Below are 18867 nucleotides of genomic sequence, written 5' to 3'. Positions count from 1 at the left end.
TTGTGAAGGTAGACGGCCCAAGTGGCCAGGGTTTATTTTATGTTTTATTTTGTTTATGCTGTTTTGATGCTTGCACTTGTTTCCAGCAATATGGAAGAATAAACCATAACCCTTGTTTTTCAACCACCCACGGCTGCCTCTCTGTATAATTCAGTGTGTAGTGAACCCACTCAGGAGGTCACACACCCCGCTACCGAGCTAACCCTATATATATATATATATATATATATATATATATATATATATATATATATATATATATATATATATATATATATATATATATATATATATATATATATATATATATATATATATATATATATATATATATATATATATTTTATTTTGCATAGACAAAAAATCTTTGAAACAAACAACTTGTTACCAAAAAAAAAGGCGTATTTTATCGGCACAACAAGAGGAAATTTAAACTTCAAAAGCACATATTTTATTAATACATACCGGTAATTAAAATCTCCATAAAAGGGTGAAAGGACAATTAACAACACCACTAGACTACCATATGTCTGACATTCAGTATTACCCAACCCAGTAATGGCTTGATAATAACTTGTAAACATGAGTCCTCTATATTTAGTGTCCATAAGCTATTCATACTCACAAGTCAATGCGTTTCGCTAAAAATATCTCTTCCTCAGGACTGGTTGGGTGGGTGGTGCTGTAAACAATAAAATACAGAATTCATAGAAGTTTCACATCTTGAGTATATAAACTAGTGGAGGAGGTGGCGCTGTGTAGGGCCCAAAGGACCCTGTTATCCCTTTCTCTGTTTTACGCACGAAAAGCCATCTTGCTATGCTGGAAAAAGCCTGAACCCCCTACAGTGTCCTACTGAAAGGACATTGTTAATAAGGTACAACCACTCTATAAAGCTACGTATCTCAGTAGGGGCTGTCCTAGAAATTTTGAGAAGGTGTGGCAGTGCTGGTTAGATGCCCATGATACCCTAAATTAATTTTCGGAGAAAGGGATCGCCGCAGTTCAGGCTTATTTGGAACTTAAAATGGCCTGAAATTAAGATGACCAAGCAGGTATCTGCTTACTTGAGCAGCCAGTGTATTATACAATATTCTAATATACTAATGTTTTGTTGGCACGGCTCCGAGCTCTGACTATATTTCTGGACTTTATGGAATGTTCCACCTCAGGCCAAATGCGGTACTGCAGGCCCCATTAGCTTGTATTGTGAGACAACACTCACAAACCGAGTCAGAATTTTTTTTAAAAAGTTGCTCGTCTTTCAAAATTCTTGTTAACCGCGTTACTCGTTAACTGAGGTTCCACTGTATATGAAATATTTGTTTTTGGATTTAGATACGCTTTAATTTTCCAAGGTCTCCGTAAAGAATGAAGGGGGAAAAAAACTCTGAGTACAACTCATAATGAAAATTCTGACTATCATGCCTCACTTGTTTTGGTGCAAAAGTAATCAGATGCTTTTTTTAACATGCAAAATATGCAGAGTACTTCCTGAGTACAATAAATAATTAAATCCTATTCTGGAAATTACCTTCATTAGAGTACATTTTTTTCCTGCTATGCATATAAAGATTTCTTTGACTGTTTTTTTGTAAATATATGTAAACCGACAAGCTGGCTGTTTTATGGTTAGAGTGGGTAGGGAATTATACAGCTATATCTTTCATTAAAGTGTTTTTTTTTTTTTTTTTTTTTTCCCCTACATAAATGTTTCACTAACTTGTACCTACTTTTTTATTTAGACATCTAGAAAAAAATCAAGATGGATTTGTACGACCCTCAGACTTTAGGCGCGATGGTGTTTGGAGGTTTCATGGTGATATCGGCCATTGGCATTTTCCTGGTATCTACTTTTTCCATGAAGGAGACCTCCTATGATGAAGCGTTAGCTAAACAACGCAGAGAGCTGGAGAAGGGCCAACAACCGAAAATTGAAAAGAAGAGGAAGGATAAAATCCCTGAGAAGAAAGGAAAGTCTAAGAAAAAGGATGATAAACCAAATGGTAAAATACCCGAACAGGAAACTTCTTCAGAAAATGAGCAGAAAAAAGATGAATCGGAGCCTGAAGTTGAAGTAGAGGAGGTGAAGGTTCAAGAAACCCCTAAAATACCAGCTGTGGTCCCAGCTCAAGTGAAAATGGCACCTTCTCCTAAGGACAAGAAGAAAAAGCAAGACAAGAAGGCCCAAAAGGTGGAACCATCCCAGAGTCCAGTGGTGGCCGTGACCAAGCCTGTCTCAAAGCAGGCTCCTGTTTCCGAGGCTTCTTTAAAGGTAGTGCATGTGGCAGCAGTTTCTCATGTTGGATCTCAGCCAAGTTCCTCATCCCATCCACCTAAAACTCACTCCATCTCTCCAAAATCTCAGTCCAACCCACCAGCAAGCGGCAGCCACTCTGGTAAAACTCAGTCAAATGCAGCAGTCACTAGCACTCACTCTGGTAAAACCCAGTCCAGTCCACCTGCCACCAGTGCTCAGTCTGCTAAATCTCAATCAGGTCCATCAGTCAACAATTCTCAGCCTGCCAAAACACAGTCAAGCCAACCAGTCACCAATACTCAGTCTGCCAAAGCTCAGTCAAGCCAACCCAATGCCAACCTTCAGCCTGCTAAAGCTCAGTCAAGCCAACCAAGCGCCAACCTTCAGCCTGCTAAAGTTCAGTCAAGCCAACCAAGCACCAACGCTCAGTCTACTAAAGCTCAGTCAAGCCAACCAAGCACCAACTCTCAGTCTGCTAAAACGAAATCAAGCCCACCAAACTCCAACCCTCAGTCTGCTAAAGGTCAGTCAAACACCCCAGCGACCAATTCTCATTCTGATAAAGTGCAGTCAAGCCAATCGGCCTCTAACTCCCAGTCTACTAAAACGCAGTCAAGTCCACCAACCACCAAAAAAACCGAAGCTGTTGTGAGCCGTGAAGAGCAAAAACCTGAACCTGCTCCAAAAAAGAAGAACGTGCCAAAGAAGAAAGCCGAGCCAGGTTGGTGACATTGTATGATATTTTAAATGTCAGTGATGTTCTGTCTGCAAATGGGCTGAACATCCTGATTAGACTTTTTGGCTATATTTTTTTTTTTGACACTTGTAAAAATGTTGCTGTTGATTTCCTTGTTGGGCTTACTACCTTCGGAGCTAGTTTTAAGCAGGCCATAGATGGTTCGAATTTCAACCTGTTCAGCAGGAACTGGCTGAGATTCGAACCATGTATGGGCAGGCTCATTGTACCCAAGTCAATCCATCAATTGACCTGGGTATAACCAGCATGTGGGATTTTTAGGATGCAATTAACCACTTAAGCCCAGGCCAGGCCAGGTTTTGCGATTCGGCACTGCGTCGCTTTAACAGACAATTGCGCGGTCGTGCGACGTGGCTCCCAAACAAAATTGACGTCATTTTTTTCCCACAAATAGAGCTTTCTTTTGGTGGTATTTGATCACCTCTGCAGTTTTTATATTTTGCGCTATAAACAAAAATAGAGCGACAATTTTGAAAAAAAAAATCAATATTTTTTACTTTTTGCTATAATAAATATCCCCCAAAAACATATATAACTTTTTTTTTTTCCTCAGTTTAGGCCGATACGTATTCTTCTACCTCTTTTTGGTAAAAAAAATCGCAATAAGCGTTTATCGATTGGTTTGTGCAAAATGTATAGCGTTTACAAAATAGGGTATAGTTTTTTTTTTTTGTTTTTTTTACTACTAATGGCGGCGATCAGCGATTTTTTTTTTTTTTTTTTTTTTGCGACTGCGACATTATGGCGGACACTTCGGACAATTTTGACACATTTTTGGGACCATTGTCATTTTCACAGCAAAAAATGCATTTAAATTGCATTGTTTATTGTGAAAATGACAGTTGCAGTTTGGGAGTTAACCACAGGGGGCGCTGAAGGAGTTAGGGTTCACCTAGTGTGTGTTTACAACTGTAGGGGGTGTGGCTGTAGGGCTGACGTCATCGATTGTGTCTCCCTATAAAAGGGATGACTCGATTGATGCAGCCGCCACAGTGAAGCACGGGGAAGCCATGTTTACATACGGCTCTCCCCGTTCTTCAGCTCCGGGGAGCGATCGCGAGGGGGCGGCTAGAAACGTTTCTAGCCGCGCCCTCGTCCCGGATCGCTCCCCACGGGTTTCCAACCGCCGCATGTACCGGGGGGGTCCCGATCAGACCCCCGACCCGCTGAAAGGCAGGGACGTACATGTACGCCCATATGCCTGTACGTGCCATTCTGTGGACGTACATATACATGCGGCGGGCGTTAACCGGTTAATAACCACTGTGTTCTTATGGCAGGGTTAGCTCCCCCCCCAGAAGAACACAATAGCTCCACGAGAGGTATTTCTCCCCCCCCCCCCCCCCATCAACACTGAATGTGTATGGCACTTTTTGCATACTATAGCAGGGATAAGAAATTAGTGGACCTCCAGCTGTTGCAGAACTACAAGTCCCATGAGGCATAGCAAGACTGACAGCCACAAGCATGACACCCAGAGGCATGATGAGTGAGTGAATATCTTGTATAGCGCTACAAATGCAAACTGAATCGCCTCAAGGCGCTTGTTATTATTTTTAATAATAATTACTATAATAATTATTATTATTATTACTACTACCGTATTTTCCGGCGTATAAGACGACCCGGCGTATAAGACGACCCCCTAATTTTCCAGGAAAAAATTTGATTTTGGGATATACTCACTGTATAAGACTACCCCCTTCCTTCTAGTCTTTCTGGAAGCTGAGGGGGAGCCAGAACCGCTGACAGAAACAGGCTTTTTCAAATCTCACTGTGCCATTACATTACATTCCTCACTGTGCCATTACATTACATGCCCAGACTGTGCCATTGTGCCATTACATGCCCCCACATTGCCATTGTGCCATTACATGCCCCCACATTGCCACTGTGCCATTACATGCCCCCACATTGCCACTGTGCCATTACATGCCCCCACATTGCCACTGTGCCATTACATGCCCCCACATTGCCTGAACTTGTTGCCCCCCCCCCCCCCCCCCCAGTGCAATAACACTCACTTTTTTTCCCCAGCGGTGACAGTCTAACATGCTGCGATCGCGAGCGTGTATTGATTTCAAAGCCGCGCCTTCACTGCAGAGTGTTCTGTGATAGGAGGAACAAAAATCTTCCCAGCAGCGCCTCTGTTATGTTTTCCGCCTATCACGGACGTCTTCTCATCTCGTCCGAGGATGAGAAGGCATCTGTGATAGGAGGAACAAAGAACAGAGGCGCTGCTGGGAAGATTTTTGTTCCTCCTATCACAGAACAGGCGCGGCTTTGAAATCAATACACGCTCGCGATCACAGCATGTTAGACTGTCAGCGCTGGGGAAAAAAAGTGAGTACTGAGACCGTACCCGGCGTATAAGACGACTCCCGACTTTGGATGCATTTTTTTGCATCCAGAAAGTCGTCTTATACGCCGGAAAATACGGTACTACCGTATATACTCGAGTATAAGCCCAGTTTTTCAGCACATTTTTTTTTTTTGGTGGGACTTGTAGTTTTACAACAGCTGGAGGTCTGCTAATTGCATATCCCTGTACTACAGGAATTGCAGGAATTTTTTAGGTTGTATATATTTTTGAATGTTTTCTGATCGTTTTTATACATTGTAACGTGGCACTTTTAGGTTTTCTGCATCTGTGTGAGACATACTGCCAATGGAGATACAGGCAATGAACTGGTGATCTCTGTAGTACAGTTGGGACCCTTTGTGCTGTGAGTGCTCCGAGTATCAGACGGGGAGGGAGATGAATAGCCAGAGGGTTTAATTACTGTACAGAGACATTGTCTGGAACAGATTATTGTTTTTGATACCCAGGAAATTGTATCCTCTGCTTTCTAGGGACAGAACAGTAGAGATAGAGAGCAAAGATTAAAACAGTTCCGTTGACTGTGTATCTGTTTTTATTTTTATAACTGCCTGGTAAGGTGTATTTGCTTTTTTTTTTTACTTTTAGCTTTTTTTACTTATAAGATATAGTTCTTTTCTTTTGACTTTGGTGGATTAAAGTTTAGATATAATGACGGTTGCGCAAATTTTTTTTTTGGTTTTGAGTGTAGTAGGGTTTTATTCCCAGCCAGGTTTTTGTTATAAAATAATGGGGTGGGCAACTACATGGCAAATGCGGATTAATGTTGAAAAATGTAAGATAATGCATTTGGGTGCTAAAATATTTCTGCAATCTACTCGCTAGGGGGAGAACCTCTGGGCAATCAAGGATGGAAAAGAACCTTGGGGTCCTAGAAGATGATAGGCTCAGTAATGGCATGCAATGCCAAGCTGCTGCTAACAAAGCAAACAGAATATTGGCATGGATTAAAAAGGGTATTAACTCCAGAGATAAAGCGATAATTCTCCCACTCTGCAAGACTCTGGTCCGGCTGCACCTGGAGTATGCTGTCCAGTTCTGGGATGTGCCCGAACTGGAGAGAGTCCAGAGAAGGGAAACAAAACTAATAAATAATAATAATAATAATAATAATAATAATAATTATTATTAAAAATAATAATAAAGAGTCACTGGAGGACCTTAGTTATGAGGAAAGATTATGAGCACAGAACTTATTCTCTCTGGAGATATATATATATATATATCCACTTAGGACTGATAATGTTAGCATTATGATTTCATCCCTAGTGTTTTTTTCCATAAAAGTAGTGCAGTGCACTGAAGTGCAATAAGTGGCAAAGGATTTTCGATGCCAGGAGTCGAGATGTACATGACAGAATTTTTTTTTTTTTTTTTTTTAATATTGTTTCTGATTTGGTTAAGTTTTAATAATTTTGTTTCGTAATATTTGTTATGTTAAAAGAATTTGTTTTTAGAATTCCTTTCGTATATTCTGATTTGTTGTATATTCGTTATTTTCAATATCCAGTCCTGAATGAAATGATTTATGATCTCCAGCACCACATCCCAATTTTTTTATGCACATGTAAAGAGAGACTAGGGACTTTAAGCCTATATTCACACATATGCGATGCGGGAACCGTTCACACTGCCCTCTGCAAACCGCTGCGGGTGTCAATTCTATGTTAATGACACCTCCAGATCGGTTCACAGAGCGCAGTGTGAGAACACTCATGCAATTCGATTCCAGTGCGGGGGAAAAAGTCCCTGCACCTTTTTTGTATGAATTCAATGGGAGTTTAGCCATTCAACTGTATGGCTGAACTCGCATTGCACAGACATCACATGCAATTGCACAAATGTGAACCTAGACTAAAGGTGAGAATTGACACAATGGGGGTTATTTACTAAAGGCAAATTCAATTTGCACTACAAGGGCAATGTGCACTTGAAATTGCACTGAAAGTGCACCTGGAAGTGCAGTCGCTGTGGATCTGAGGGAGACATGCAAGGAAAATAAACAGTATTTTAGCTTGCACATGATTGGATAATAAAATCAGCAGAGCTTCCCCTCATTTTGGATCTACCCCTCAGATTTACAGCGACTGCATTTCCAAGTGCAATTTCAAGTGTACTTTGCACTTGTAGTTTGAACTTGTAGTGCAAAGTGGATTTTCCTTTCGTAAATAACCCCCAATGTTCATAAAATCCAATCATATACTAATATAGTATGACCAATGTTTTCAAATGTTCTGAGTTTGGGAAAGCATGTGACCTCTGACTGGGGGATTTCTACTCCAGACTCTGGAGGGTCAACAGGAAGCACGGGAAGTATTGGTAGCAGAGGAGATGGGCTATAAAGAGAACCTGAGTGACAGGCTCACTTTTACTGTGGCACTTGCAGATGTTGATTACCTGTGTGGGACGCCGATGGCGAATAAGAAAGCTATTCTTTTTACTAATCTAAAGCCATGAGCCTTAATGCAAAATCTATTTTGGTAGAATTTTAAACCACAGAAGAATTTGGTCTTTATGTAGCTCATCTTGATCTATATTTGCCCTAAGATAATTGGCTGTTATTACAATCGCTCCTTAGGGTATTGTAGGACATTAAAAATGCCTTGGCCATAATCTCATTGTCATTGAAGAGTTCAGGAACAGCCAGCCCTGGATGTCTAAAGAGAACCTGTGCTCAGGCTATGCACACTGAAGTATTTACATATTCTAAACAATCAGTAAAAGCGTCTTCAAAATTCAAAACAAGCATTGAAGTCTAGCCAAATGAATGAGCTGCCAAAGCACCAAAATGTCCAAAAATCGGCACCGCAAACTCGCTGATGCATATAACGAACGTTTACATATGTTGTGCTAATGGGTCGGATGTCAGCGGGCATGTCGCCACTGACATCCATGGCTCCCGTTCAGGTCCGCCTAAAAAATTGACAGGCACACCTCAACGGTCTACCCGTGTGAAAGGGCCCTCAAGCCCTTTATACCATTTGTCTTTTACAAATAAATGCATCTACATTGAGATAGCTTGATTCACGTAGGGCGGCGTATGTTTCAGCCGGCGTATCGTATTTACGCTACGCCGCTGTAAGTCGGAGAGGCAAGTGCTGTATTCACAAACCACTTGCCTCCTAAGTTACAGCGGCGTAGCGTAAATGGGCCGGCGTAAGCGCGCCGAATTCAAATTGTGAAGAGGTGGGCGTGTTTTATGTAAATAAACCATGACCCGACGTGATTGATGTTTTTAACGAACGGCGCATGCACCGTCCGTGGACATATCCCAGTGTGCATTGCTCCAAAGTACGCCGCAAGGACGTATTGGTTTCGACGTGAACGTAAATTACGTCCAGCCCCATTCACGGATGACTTGCGCAAACGACGGGAACAACGTCCATACTTAACATTGGCTAGGCCAGCTATTTGTTCGACTAACTTTACGCCTGAAAACGCCTTAAGTAAACGGCGTATCTTTACTGCGACGGGCAAGCGTACGTTCGTGAATAGGCATATCTCGCTGATTTACGCATTCTAGTCGTAAATCAGCGTTCACGCCCCTAGCGGCCGGCGGAACTAGACAGCTAAGATACATTTAAGTGTATCTCAATTTGAGAATACACTTAAATGTACGACGGCTTAGATTCAGAGTTACGACGGCGTATCTACTGATACACCGGCGTAAAGCTCTCTGAATCTGGCCAAGAGAGTGTAGCTGCACTGAGCTTGTTGTTAATTAACATTGCGCAGGTGTTCTAATATGAGCTTAAAGTGAAAATATACTTGTGATGCAATGTCCATGAGTTCCCTTGTCTGTGCCAACTTCTTCATCTGAACATTTTCCAGCTTTGGGATCTTCAGACATTTTGATTGGCTGTGTCAGGTTTTCGTTTATCCTGACGCATGCTGAAATTGTGTACTCAGCTGCGCATGTGCAGATCAGTGTACGTTGGCACGCAGATTGCGAACATGACGTAAGAGTCCTTTACTGCAGCAGAGACATAGGGGGTTATTTATGAAAGGAAAATCCACTTGAAAGTGCACTTGAAATTGCACTAAAAGTGCAATTGGAAGTGCAGTGTAAATCTGAGGGGTAGATCTGAAATGAGGGGAAGCGCTGCTGATTTTATTCAATCATCTGCAAGCCACAATTCTGTTTTTTATTTTCCTTGCATGCCCCCCTCAGATCTACAGCGACTGCACTTCCAAGTGCAATTTTCCAATGCACTTTGTACTTGTAGTTTGCACTTGTAGTGCAAAGTGGATTTGCCTTTTGTATATAACCCCCATAGTGTGCAATAAAAAGCCTGGCTGTTTTATATTTTATGTAAAATTCCACTTTAAGTTCATCTATTTTACTTTTATAAAAAAAAAAAAACGATTAAAAAGATTATGGGCCAGATTCACGTAGATCAGCAGATCTATAGATCCGCTCGATCTACGTGATTTAAGATCCGCTCCCGCAAGTTTGAGAGGCAAGTGGCTAATTCACAAACCACTTACCTCCAAACTTGCGGCGGCGGATCCTAAATCCCCCGGCGGAATTCAAATTCCGCGGCTAGGGGCAGTGTACAACTTTAATTCAGGCGCGTTCCCGCGCCGATTTAAATGCGCATGCGCCGTCCGGGGAATTTCCCGGCGTGCATTGCTCCCACTGACGTCGCTAGGACATCAGTGGTTTCGACGCTTACGTAAACGACGTCCATCTGTATTCTAGAACGACTTACGCAAACGACGTTAAAAAATTCAAATTCGACGCGGGAACGCCGGCTATACTTAACATTGGCTGCGCCTGATAAAAGCAGGGGTAAGTATACGACGGGTACGCCGCTACGGAAACGTCGTAAGAAGACTGCGTCGGGTCCGCGTACGTTCGTGAATTTGCGTATCTCGCTGATTTACATATTATTCAAGGTAAATCAGCGGGAACGCCCCCGGCGCCATTTTTAAATTGAAAAAAAGATCCGACAGTGTAACACAGTTACACCTGTCAGATCTTAGCCCTATCTATGCGTATCTGATTCTATGAATCAGGCGCATAGATAGGACCAGTGTAAGTCAGAGATACGATGGTGTATCTGTAGATACACCGTCGTATCTCTTTGTGAATCTGGCCCTATAAATTCACGTTTAAAAAAAAAAATTAATACAGAATAGCATGACCTGTAAGTAAAATTTAGTAAAGGCCAAGAGCCACACCCTGACCTTTATTCTCAAAGTAAAGCTTGGGAGATATGACGAATACTCAAACTGGTTCAATTCTGATATTTATTTTTGCTGTACTTCCTGGATTGCTTTGTGTGGACCGGCGGATAACATTTCAAGTGTTAAGTAGACAATAATTCATAGTGTGTGACTGTATGAAACAACATAGAAGCCTTTCATTAAAGAAAATGCCATGAAAAATATGCAGTGTAATATTTCCAAACTAGTAATTGCCTGGCAACTCTTTTCTGTGGATGGCTCCTGTATCTGCCTGCGTGTGAGGTAATTTATGGTTTTTTAACTTGCCTCGTCAGCTAAACAAGCAAGGCCCATTTAGTCAAAACACTGCATTGTGCAGCCTGACAGAAAGCTGACTGTGCCTAAGGCTCAACTCCAAAGAACTCTAGGGGACCACAGTTTTGCTTACCAGACCCAAAAATGGAACTTCCGCTTTTCGGAATCCCCCCTCCCCCGCCTCTGGTATCACATTTGGCACCTTCGGGGGGGGAGCAGATACCTGTGTAATCAAGGCGACCTACACCACGTCTGACGCCTCCTCCGCCCCCCCTGCTGTCTTCTGGGAGACACACAGGTCCCAGAAGACAGCAGGGACAGTGGGATCGTGCAGTGCGACACGCGCATGCACAGTAGGGAACCGGGAAGTGAAGCTGCAAGCTTCACTTACTGATTCCATTACCGAAGATGGCGGCAACTTCACCCGAGAGCCGAGGGACAGATCGGCTTCAGGGTGCCATTATTGCGGGTGCCCAGGACAGGTAAGTGTCCATATGTTAAAAGTCAGCAGCTGCAGTATTTGTAGTTGCTGACTTTAAAAAAAAAAAAAAAAAAAACAATTCCGGCGGAACTCCCTGCAGCCTCTTCTCCCTGTTCTCCAGCGGTTGCAGGTTCTCTGACATTATCAAGACCAATACAGAGCCCATGAACACGAGGACGCAGAGGAACGGTACACTACCAAAATGCATGGGAGCCAAGGAGAGCGCCCGCTGTAGGTGGGACTTGCTGCATGGGCATTTAACTAGAGGTGCACCAAATGAAAACTTTGGTGGCGAAACTGAAAATTCCAGATACACTTGGCCGAAACTGAAACCAGTGGCGGTCTGTCCATTAGGGGTGCCCGGGCTCCACCACCTTTCTCCACGCTACCCCCTATATGACTATCATAAATCTATCCACCCCCAATTCATGCGTCCGGCCCCTTTCAGGACGCTGGGCTCCTGAATTACAGCGGCGTGTTTTATTAATTTTTTTTTTTTAAGCACCTGATTAACCACTTGCCGACGGCCGTACGACTATATACGGCCGCAGGGTGGTTCTACTTCTCTGGGGCGCCGATATTTGACGTCCGCCCCTTTCCGTGTTCCCCGAACTTCTGTGCTGGCCGTGTCCCTTGGACACAGCCAATCACAGATCGCCGTGAACGGCCAATCGGAGTGGCCGTTTGCTAGGCGATCTGTGCGGCCAATGAGAGATGATCTCATATGTAAACATATGAGATCATTTCTCATTGCCGGCTCTCACAATGACAGCGTGCTGTCAGGGAGAGAGGAGACTGATCTGTGTCTCTTGTACATAGGGACACCGATCGGTCACCCCCCTTCCCCCACAGTTAGAACACTATATAGGGTACACATTTAACCCCTTCCTCACCCCCTAGTGTTAACCCCTTCCCTGCCAGTCACATTTATACAGTAATTAGTGCATATTTATAGCACTGATCGCAGTATAAATGTGAATTGTGTCAAAAGTGTCCGATGTGTCCGCCATAATGTCGCAGTCGCAATAAAAATCGCAGATCGCCGCCATTACTAGTAAAAAAATAAATAATAAAAAATAATAATTCTGTCCCTTATTTTGTAGGCGCTATAACTTTTGCGCAAACTAGTCGCTTATTGCGATTTTTTATTTTTTACTAAAAATATGTAGAATACGTATCGGCCTAGACTGAGGATTAAAAAAAAAGGACGTCAATTTTGTTTGGGAGCCACGTCGCACGACCGCGCAATTGTCCGTTAAAGCGACGCAGTGCCGAATCGCAAAAAGTCCTCTGGGCAGGAAGGGGGTTTAAGTGCCCAGTAAGGAAGTGGTTAAAGCCATTTTCGGCTGCTATGTTTCAGCCACCAAAGTTTTGGTGCATCTTCTACATTTAACCCTTGTAGTAAAGGACCGCCCCACTGCAAGGGAGGATTTATGTTCCCCTCTGAGATGGGCTTTATGCAGTTTGTTGAACTTAGTCATGGGGTTATATTCACTGAGACGTATGTTCGAGATCAGAAATGTCTGTTAATGCAAGCTATCTTCGTGTGCAGTTTTGAATCGGAATGGTGGTGTAGGAATAGCTCATCTAGTATAGCTCTTATTATACTTTGGTTGGTAATGATGCGTGAGCGTTCGTTTTTCTGCTTCTGCTGGTTTACCAGTGGTGGAAAAGTAAGTTTCTGGCACCAGGGCTTAGCAAAACCTCAAGGCCTATGCTTGGAGCAGACTATATTCTGCTTTTATAGCTGAAGTGCAGATACCCCATAGCCTAGTCGCATGTCTCCAGAGGCCTATGATACTCAGGAAGTCTCTTCTTTCCAGAGTGAGATTTAGGCTAAGTTCACACACTGCTGCGGCTGCGATTTGATCAGTTTTTTTTTTATTAATTTTTTTAGTGCAATTACTTCGTGCGGCATGGTTGTGTTTTTGGCGCGATTTTGATGCAATTTTTATGCCTCTGCATTCTTGGTTTTGGCTTAATGATAAGCATATTTGCTGTGATGGGGTGAAACAGCACTGAAATTGCATAAAAAATGCATCAAATCGCATATTGATGCATTTTGGTTTCCATTGAAGTCTGCGGGGCCAAAATTGCACTGGAAATTAACCTGGTACAGGACCCTCTTTCAGAATTGCCGCATTGATGTGAAAGGGCACTAATAAACATGTGATTTCCATTGTCATGAGATTCTGTGCGACTCAAGTCACATCTGAAATTGCACTAGTGAGAACCAGGCCTTACTGATGTGTTATATCAAGCGGGGGAATAGACAAATAGAAGCGTTGTCCGTAGGAATGTGAAAACATTCTCTTGTAGAGCAGCACAGTCCTGAGTGTGCTCGACAGGATATAATCTAAGGTTGGATTCACACCTATGAAATTTTGAGTGTTCTTTGCATTTTGCAGATTTGTACTACAGTCCATTTACAGCTTCCTATGGAACACGTTCTGTAGTGCAAATCTCCAAAAATGCAAAAAGCACTAAAAATGCATAGGTGTGAATCCAGCCTTATTGTATGGAATGTGAGCTGTCATGATACAGCACACATCCATCTATCTGCCCGTGCAGTGATTCACTACACGAGCTGTGCCTGCCTGGTTAGTACCTTTCTCCTCTCTTCTGCTCTAAGCTGAGATGGGGACGGGACAGGTACAGAGATCGAAGAATGTGGCTCCAGCTCTCTGTTCTTTGTGCTTTGTCTCCAGTGCCAGGACTGTGCCCAGTGCAAAGATGCCAAAATGCCCCCCCCCCCCAATTATGTGGGTGTAGGGGATCCACTGTGCAGCCAGGTCCAGAACCGTAAAAAGCTTTAGCTTTGAGTCAGAAAGTGAAGCAAAGTAGCCCTAATATGATACAGATGGTTAAAAAACTAACAGGGTTTATAACCCTCACAAGTCCCCCCCCCCCCCCCCCCCCCCAAAAAAAAAAAAATTTTTTTCTTCATTTCTACAAGCAATGTAATGTCCCATACACACGATCAGAAATTCCGCCAGCAAATTTTGATGTGAGCTTTTAAAGGGAAATTCCAACCTGACTTTTGCTGTCGAATTTCCGCCAGGAAAAGATTCAGAGCTGGTTCTCAAATTTTCCGATTGGAAAAAAATTTAAATCGTAAAATCAGATCGTCTGTAGCAATTCCGACGTGCAAAATTCCAACGCATGCTCGGAGACAATTCAATGCATGCTCGGAAGCATTGAACTTAATTTCCTTGGCTCATCGTAGTGTTGTACGTCACCGCGTTCTTTACGGACGAAAGTTCAGTGAACTTTTGTGTGACCGTGTGTATGCAAGCCAAGCTTGAGCGGAATTCCGTCGGGAAAAACCATCCAAGGTTTTTCTGACGGAAAATCTGATCGTGTGTACGCGGCATTAGTACCAGTGGGCTGGATTCAAGAAGCAATTGCGCCTGTGTAACCATAGGTTACACAGCGCAATTGCTTACTTGCCCCGGCGTAACGAATGCTCCTGATTCAGGAACCTCGTTACGCCGACTGCAGCCTAAGATATGCGCGGCATAAGGCTCTTATGCCCGGATATCTTAGGCTGCATTCTTGCGATGGCCGCTAGGTGGCGTTCCCGTTGTGCTCAGCGTATAGTATGCAAATTGCATACTAACGCCGATTCACAACGTTGCGCGAGCCCTGCGTACGCAATTTACGTTGTTTCCGTACGGCGGTTTTTGCGTAAGGCTGCCCCTGCTATTAGCAGGGGCAGCCAATGTTACGTATACCCGTCGTTCCCGCGTCGCGAAATTTGAAAATTACGTAGTTTGCGTAAGTGAATCGTGAATGGCGCTGGACGCCATTCACGTTCACTTTGAAGCAAATGACGTCCTTGCGACGTCATTTGCCGCAATGCACGTCGGGAAACTTTCCCGACGGAGCATGCGCTCTACGATCGGCGTGGGAACGCGCCTAATTTAAATGATTCCCGCCCCCTACGGGATCATTTAAATTGCGCGCGCTTGCGCCTGGCATTTTGCCGGCGCGCCCACGCAATTTACGGAGCTACTGCTCCGTGAATCAAGGGCAGCGCAGCAAATTTGCGGGGGCGCAGGGCAAAAACGTTGCCCTGCGCCTCCGTAAAAAATGTGCAATTCTACCTGAATCCAGCCCAGCGTATTTTGCCACTGAACTAGGTGCTTTTGGCATTGCATAGTTTTCTGCAGCTTTCGTGCACTTTTGTTAAGAATAATCGCACCCCTTCTACTGTTGTACCAATAGTTCTTACTGCCATTTTCTACGTTCTTGTAAGCGGATGCTTTTCCAACCACTTCTGTACCAATATACTGTATCTGTTGGTTGTTGGTAGAGCGCTCTGGGTGACAAGAGGACTTTCTCCAAAACACATAAATGGCCTTGATGGAAATTGGGAGTATGCAGATGTAGTCAGATAATGCACCTCAGCAGCACTTCAAGAGAGGGAAGCTCACTCTAGTAAAACAAAGCAGAAAAGAAGGCGCTTCTAAGTGCAGTATTCTAAAACTTTTAATGACAAAGAGCGGTTAAATATCTTATAAGTGTTTTTAACCGCTCTTTGTCATTAAAAGTTTTATAATGCTGCACTTAGAAGCTCCTTCTTCTGTTCTGCTTTGTTCAAAACCAATAAACAAATTTAACAAGGAAGAATAATTGCACCGCAAGCACGCCGCACATTTTGCTGCCATTTTGAAATTTGCAGATTTGCGTGATTCTGCCCAGGATTCCAATACGAAAAAGTGTGAACAGAGCCTAATGCCGCGTACACACGATCGGTCAATCCGATGAGAACGGTCTGATGGACCGTTTTCATCAGACCAAACCGATCGTGTGTAGGCCCCATCAGTTATTTATCCATCGGTTAAAAAATGTGAAACTTGTTTTAATATTAACCACTTAGGCCCCGGACCATTTTGCAGCTAAATGCCCAGGCCAGGTTTTGCGATTCGGCACTGCGTTGCTTTAACAGACAATTGCGCGGTCGTGTGACGTGGCTCCCAAACAAAATTGGCGTCCTTTTTTCCCCACAAATAGAGCTTTCTTTTGGTGGTATTTTATCACCTCTGCGGTTTTTATTTTTTGCGCTATAAACAAAAATAAAGCGACAATTTTGAAAAAAATTCAATATTTTTTACTTTTTGCTATAATAAATATCCCCCAAAAACATATATAAACATTTTTTTTTTCCTCAGTTTAGGCCGATACGTATTCTTCTACCTATTTTTGGTCAAAAAAATCGCAATAAGCGTTTATCGATTGGTTTGCGCAAAATTTATAGCATTTACAAAATAGGGGATAGTTTTATTGCATTTTTATTAATTTTTTTTTTACTACTATTGGCGGCGATCAGCGATTTTTTTTTTTTTTTTTTTTTTTTTTTTTTCGTGACTGCGACATTATGGCGGACACTTCGGACAATTTTGAAACATTTTTGGGACCATTGTCCTTTTCACAGCAAAAAATGCATTTAAATTGCATTGTTTATTGTGAAAATGACAGTTGCAGTTTGGGAGTTAACCACAGGGGGCGCTGTAGGAGTTAGGGTTCACCTAGTGTGTGTTTACAACTGTAGGGGGTGTGGCTGTAGGACTGACGTCATCGATCGAGTCTCCCTTATAAAAAGGATCACTCGATCGATACGCCGCCACAGTGAAGCACAGGGAAGCCGTGTTTACACACGGCTCTCCCCGTTCTTCAGCTCCGGGGAGCGATCGCGACGGAGCGGCTATAAATTAATAGCCGCGCCGTCGTCCCCGGATCGCTCCCCGCGGGAATCCGCACGCCGCACGCAGCGGGGGGGGGGGGGTCCCAATCGGACCCCCCACCCGCTAGAAGGCAGGGACGTATATATACGCCCATCTGCCTGTTCGTGCCATTTTGCGGACGTATATAGTCGTGCGGCGGGCGTTAAGGGGTTAACCGATGGATACCTAACCGATAGAAAAAAAACAATGGTGTGTAGGCACGTCCATCGGTAAAAAATCACCGCGTTCTGACACGATCGTTTTTTTAACTGATGGTGTGTAGGCACGACTGACCATCAGTCAGCTTCATCGGTTAACTGATGGAAAAATCCATCAGACCGTTCTCATCGGATTGACCGATCGTGTGTACGGGGCATAATGCCCCGTACACACGATTGGCCTTTCCGATGGAAAAAGTCTGATGGACTTTTTCCATTGGATTTTCCGATCGTGTGTAGCACCATCTGAGTTTTTTCATTGGAAATTCTGATTCATTCCATCGGACTTTAGATGGAATTCCGTCAGCATTCTGATGTGATTTGGCTGGGAAAAAGCCCGATCGTGATTCACACCTATACCTTTTTAGTGCATTTCGCAGGCAAAGAGCCATTTAACATGGTTTCCTACGGAACATGTTCTGTTATGCAAATCGGCAAAATTCAAAAAGCACAAAAAATGCATAGGTGTGAATCCATCCTAAGGCCTGATTCACACCAGTTTGCATATTCTAGGTGCGTTATGCGTTTTTCAATACACATTTTTTTTTTTTTTTTATCCATTGAAGTCTGTGGACCCAAAAACAAGTTCCTGGCCCTTTCCATAAAATGCACAAATGTGAACATGACCCATAAAACCATGTAAAATGGATTGTAGTGTGTTTCTGCAAAACTGAAAACAGACTAAAAAAGGAGTAGAAGGAGCATGTCAGTAAGAGGAGAGAGCAAAGTGACAAAGTTGTGCACCTCACTGTGCTGCTTCTCCTTTCACTGTTCAATCACAGGCTGGGTCAGGTTTGGGATGACCCGTGCCATCAGACTAGGGACATCTTGTGGCAGGAAAAGGTATTGCAGGAGTAATCTCATGATTAAAGCTGAATATTGTAGCAAAAGACATAGGCCCGGATTCACAAACAGCGGCGCATATTTATGCCGCCGTAGTGTATCTTCTTTACGCTACGCCGACACAGCCCAGAGAGGCAAGCACTGGATTCACAAAGCCAGTGCTGCCAAATCTGCGCTGGGTTTTCTAGGTGTAAGCCGGCGTATGTGCAAGTGGGCGTGAGCCATGCAAATGAGGCGTGACCCCATGCAAATGATGGGCAGAGTCTCAGACCGATACGTATAATGCGCCGTCCCGTGGACGCATCCCAGTGCGCATGCTCAGAATCACGTCGGATCTACTCCCTAAGATACGACGGATCACTGCCTACGGCGTGAACGTAACCTACGCCCAGCCATATTCACGTCCAACCTAAACAACGTAAAATATGACGGCTTGAGTTCCCTGGTGCAGACCTTTGCATGTCTGCTGCTGAGTTACACCTCCTTTATGGGGCATAACTTTACGCCGGACGTACGACATTTACGCAAACCGCGTACATAGCATGCGCCGGGCGCACGTACGTTCGTGAATCGCCGTATCTCCCTCATCTCCATATTTGAATAGAAAATCAATGGGAGCGCCAAATACGTCCAGTGTAAATATGCGCCCACTCTACGGCCTCGTACACACCAGAGGATATCCGCTGGAAATGGTCCGCCGGACCGTTTCCAGCGGATA

General features: G+C 43.6%; 1 protein-coding gene across 4 annotated transcripts in view; it reads left to right on the top strand.

Moving 5' to 3' along the window:
* RRBP1 (ribosome binding protein 1) overlaps nt 1–18867 on the top strand; it is a 139007-nt gene that overhangs the window by 38489 nt on the left and 81651 nt on the right. For all 4 annotated transcript variants that reach the window (XM_040351190.1, XM_040351193.1, XM_040351189.1 and 1 more), the window contains exon 2: nt 1746–2981. In XM_040351190.1, the coding sequence (XP_040207124.1) occupies nt 1766–2981 (1216 nt within the window). In that variant the 5' untranslated portion in view covers nt 1746–1765. The remainder of the gene's footprint in view (nt 1–1745; nt 2982–18867) is intronic.

This window comes from Rana temporaria, chromosome 4, assembly GCF_905171775.1.
Source record: "Rana temporaria chromosome 4, aRanTem1.1, whole genome shotgun sequence".
Taxonomy (NCBI): Eukaryota; Metazoa; Chordata; class Amphibia; order Anura; family Ranidae; genus Rana; species Rana temporaria.
Note: the sequence above shows the minus strand (reverse complement) of the source record. Positions and strands in the feature narration are given on the sequence as shown.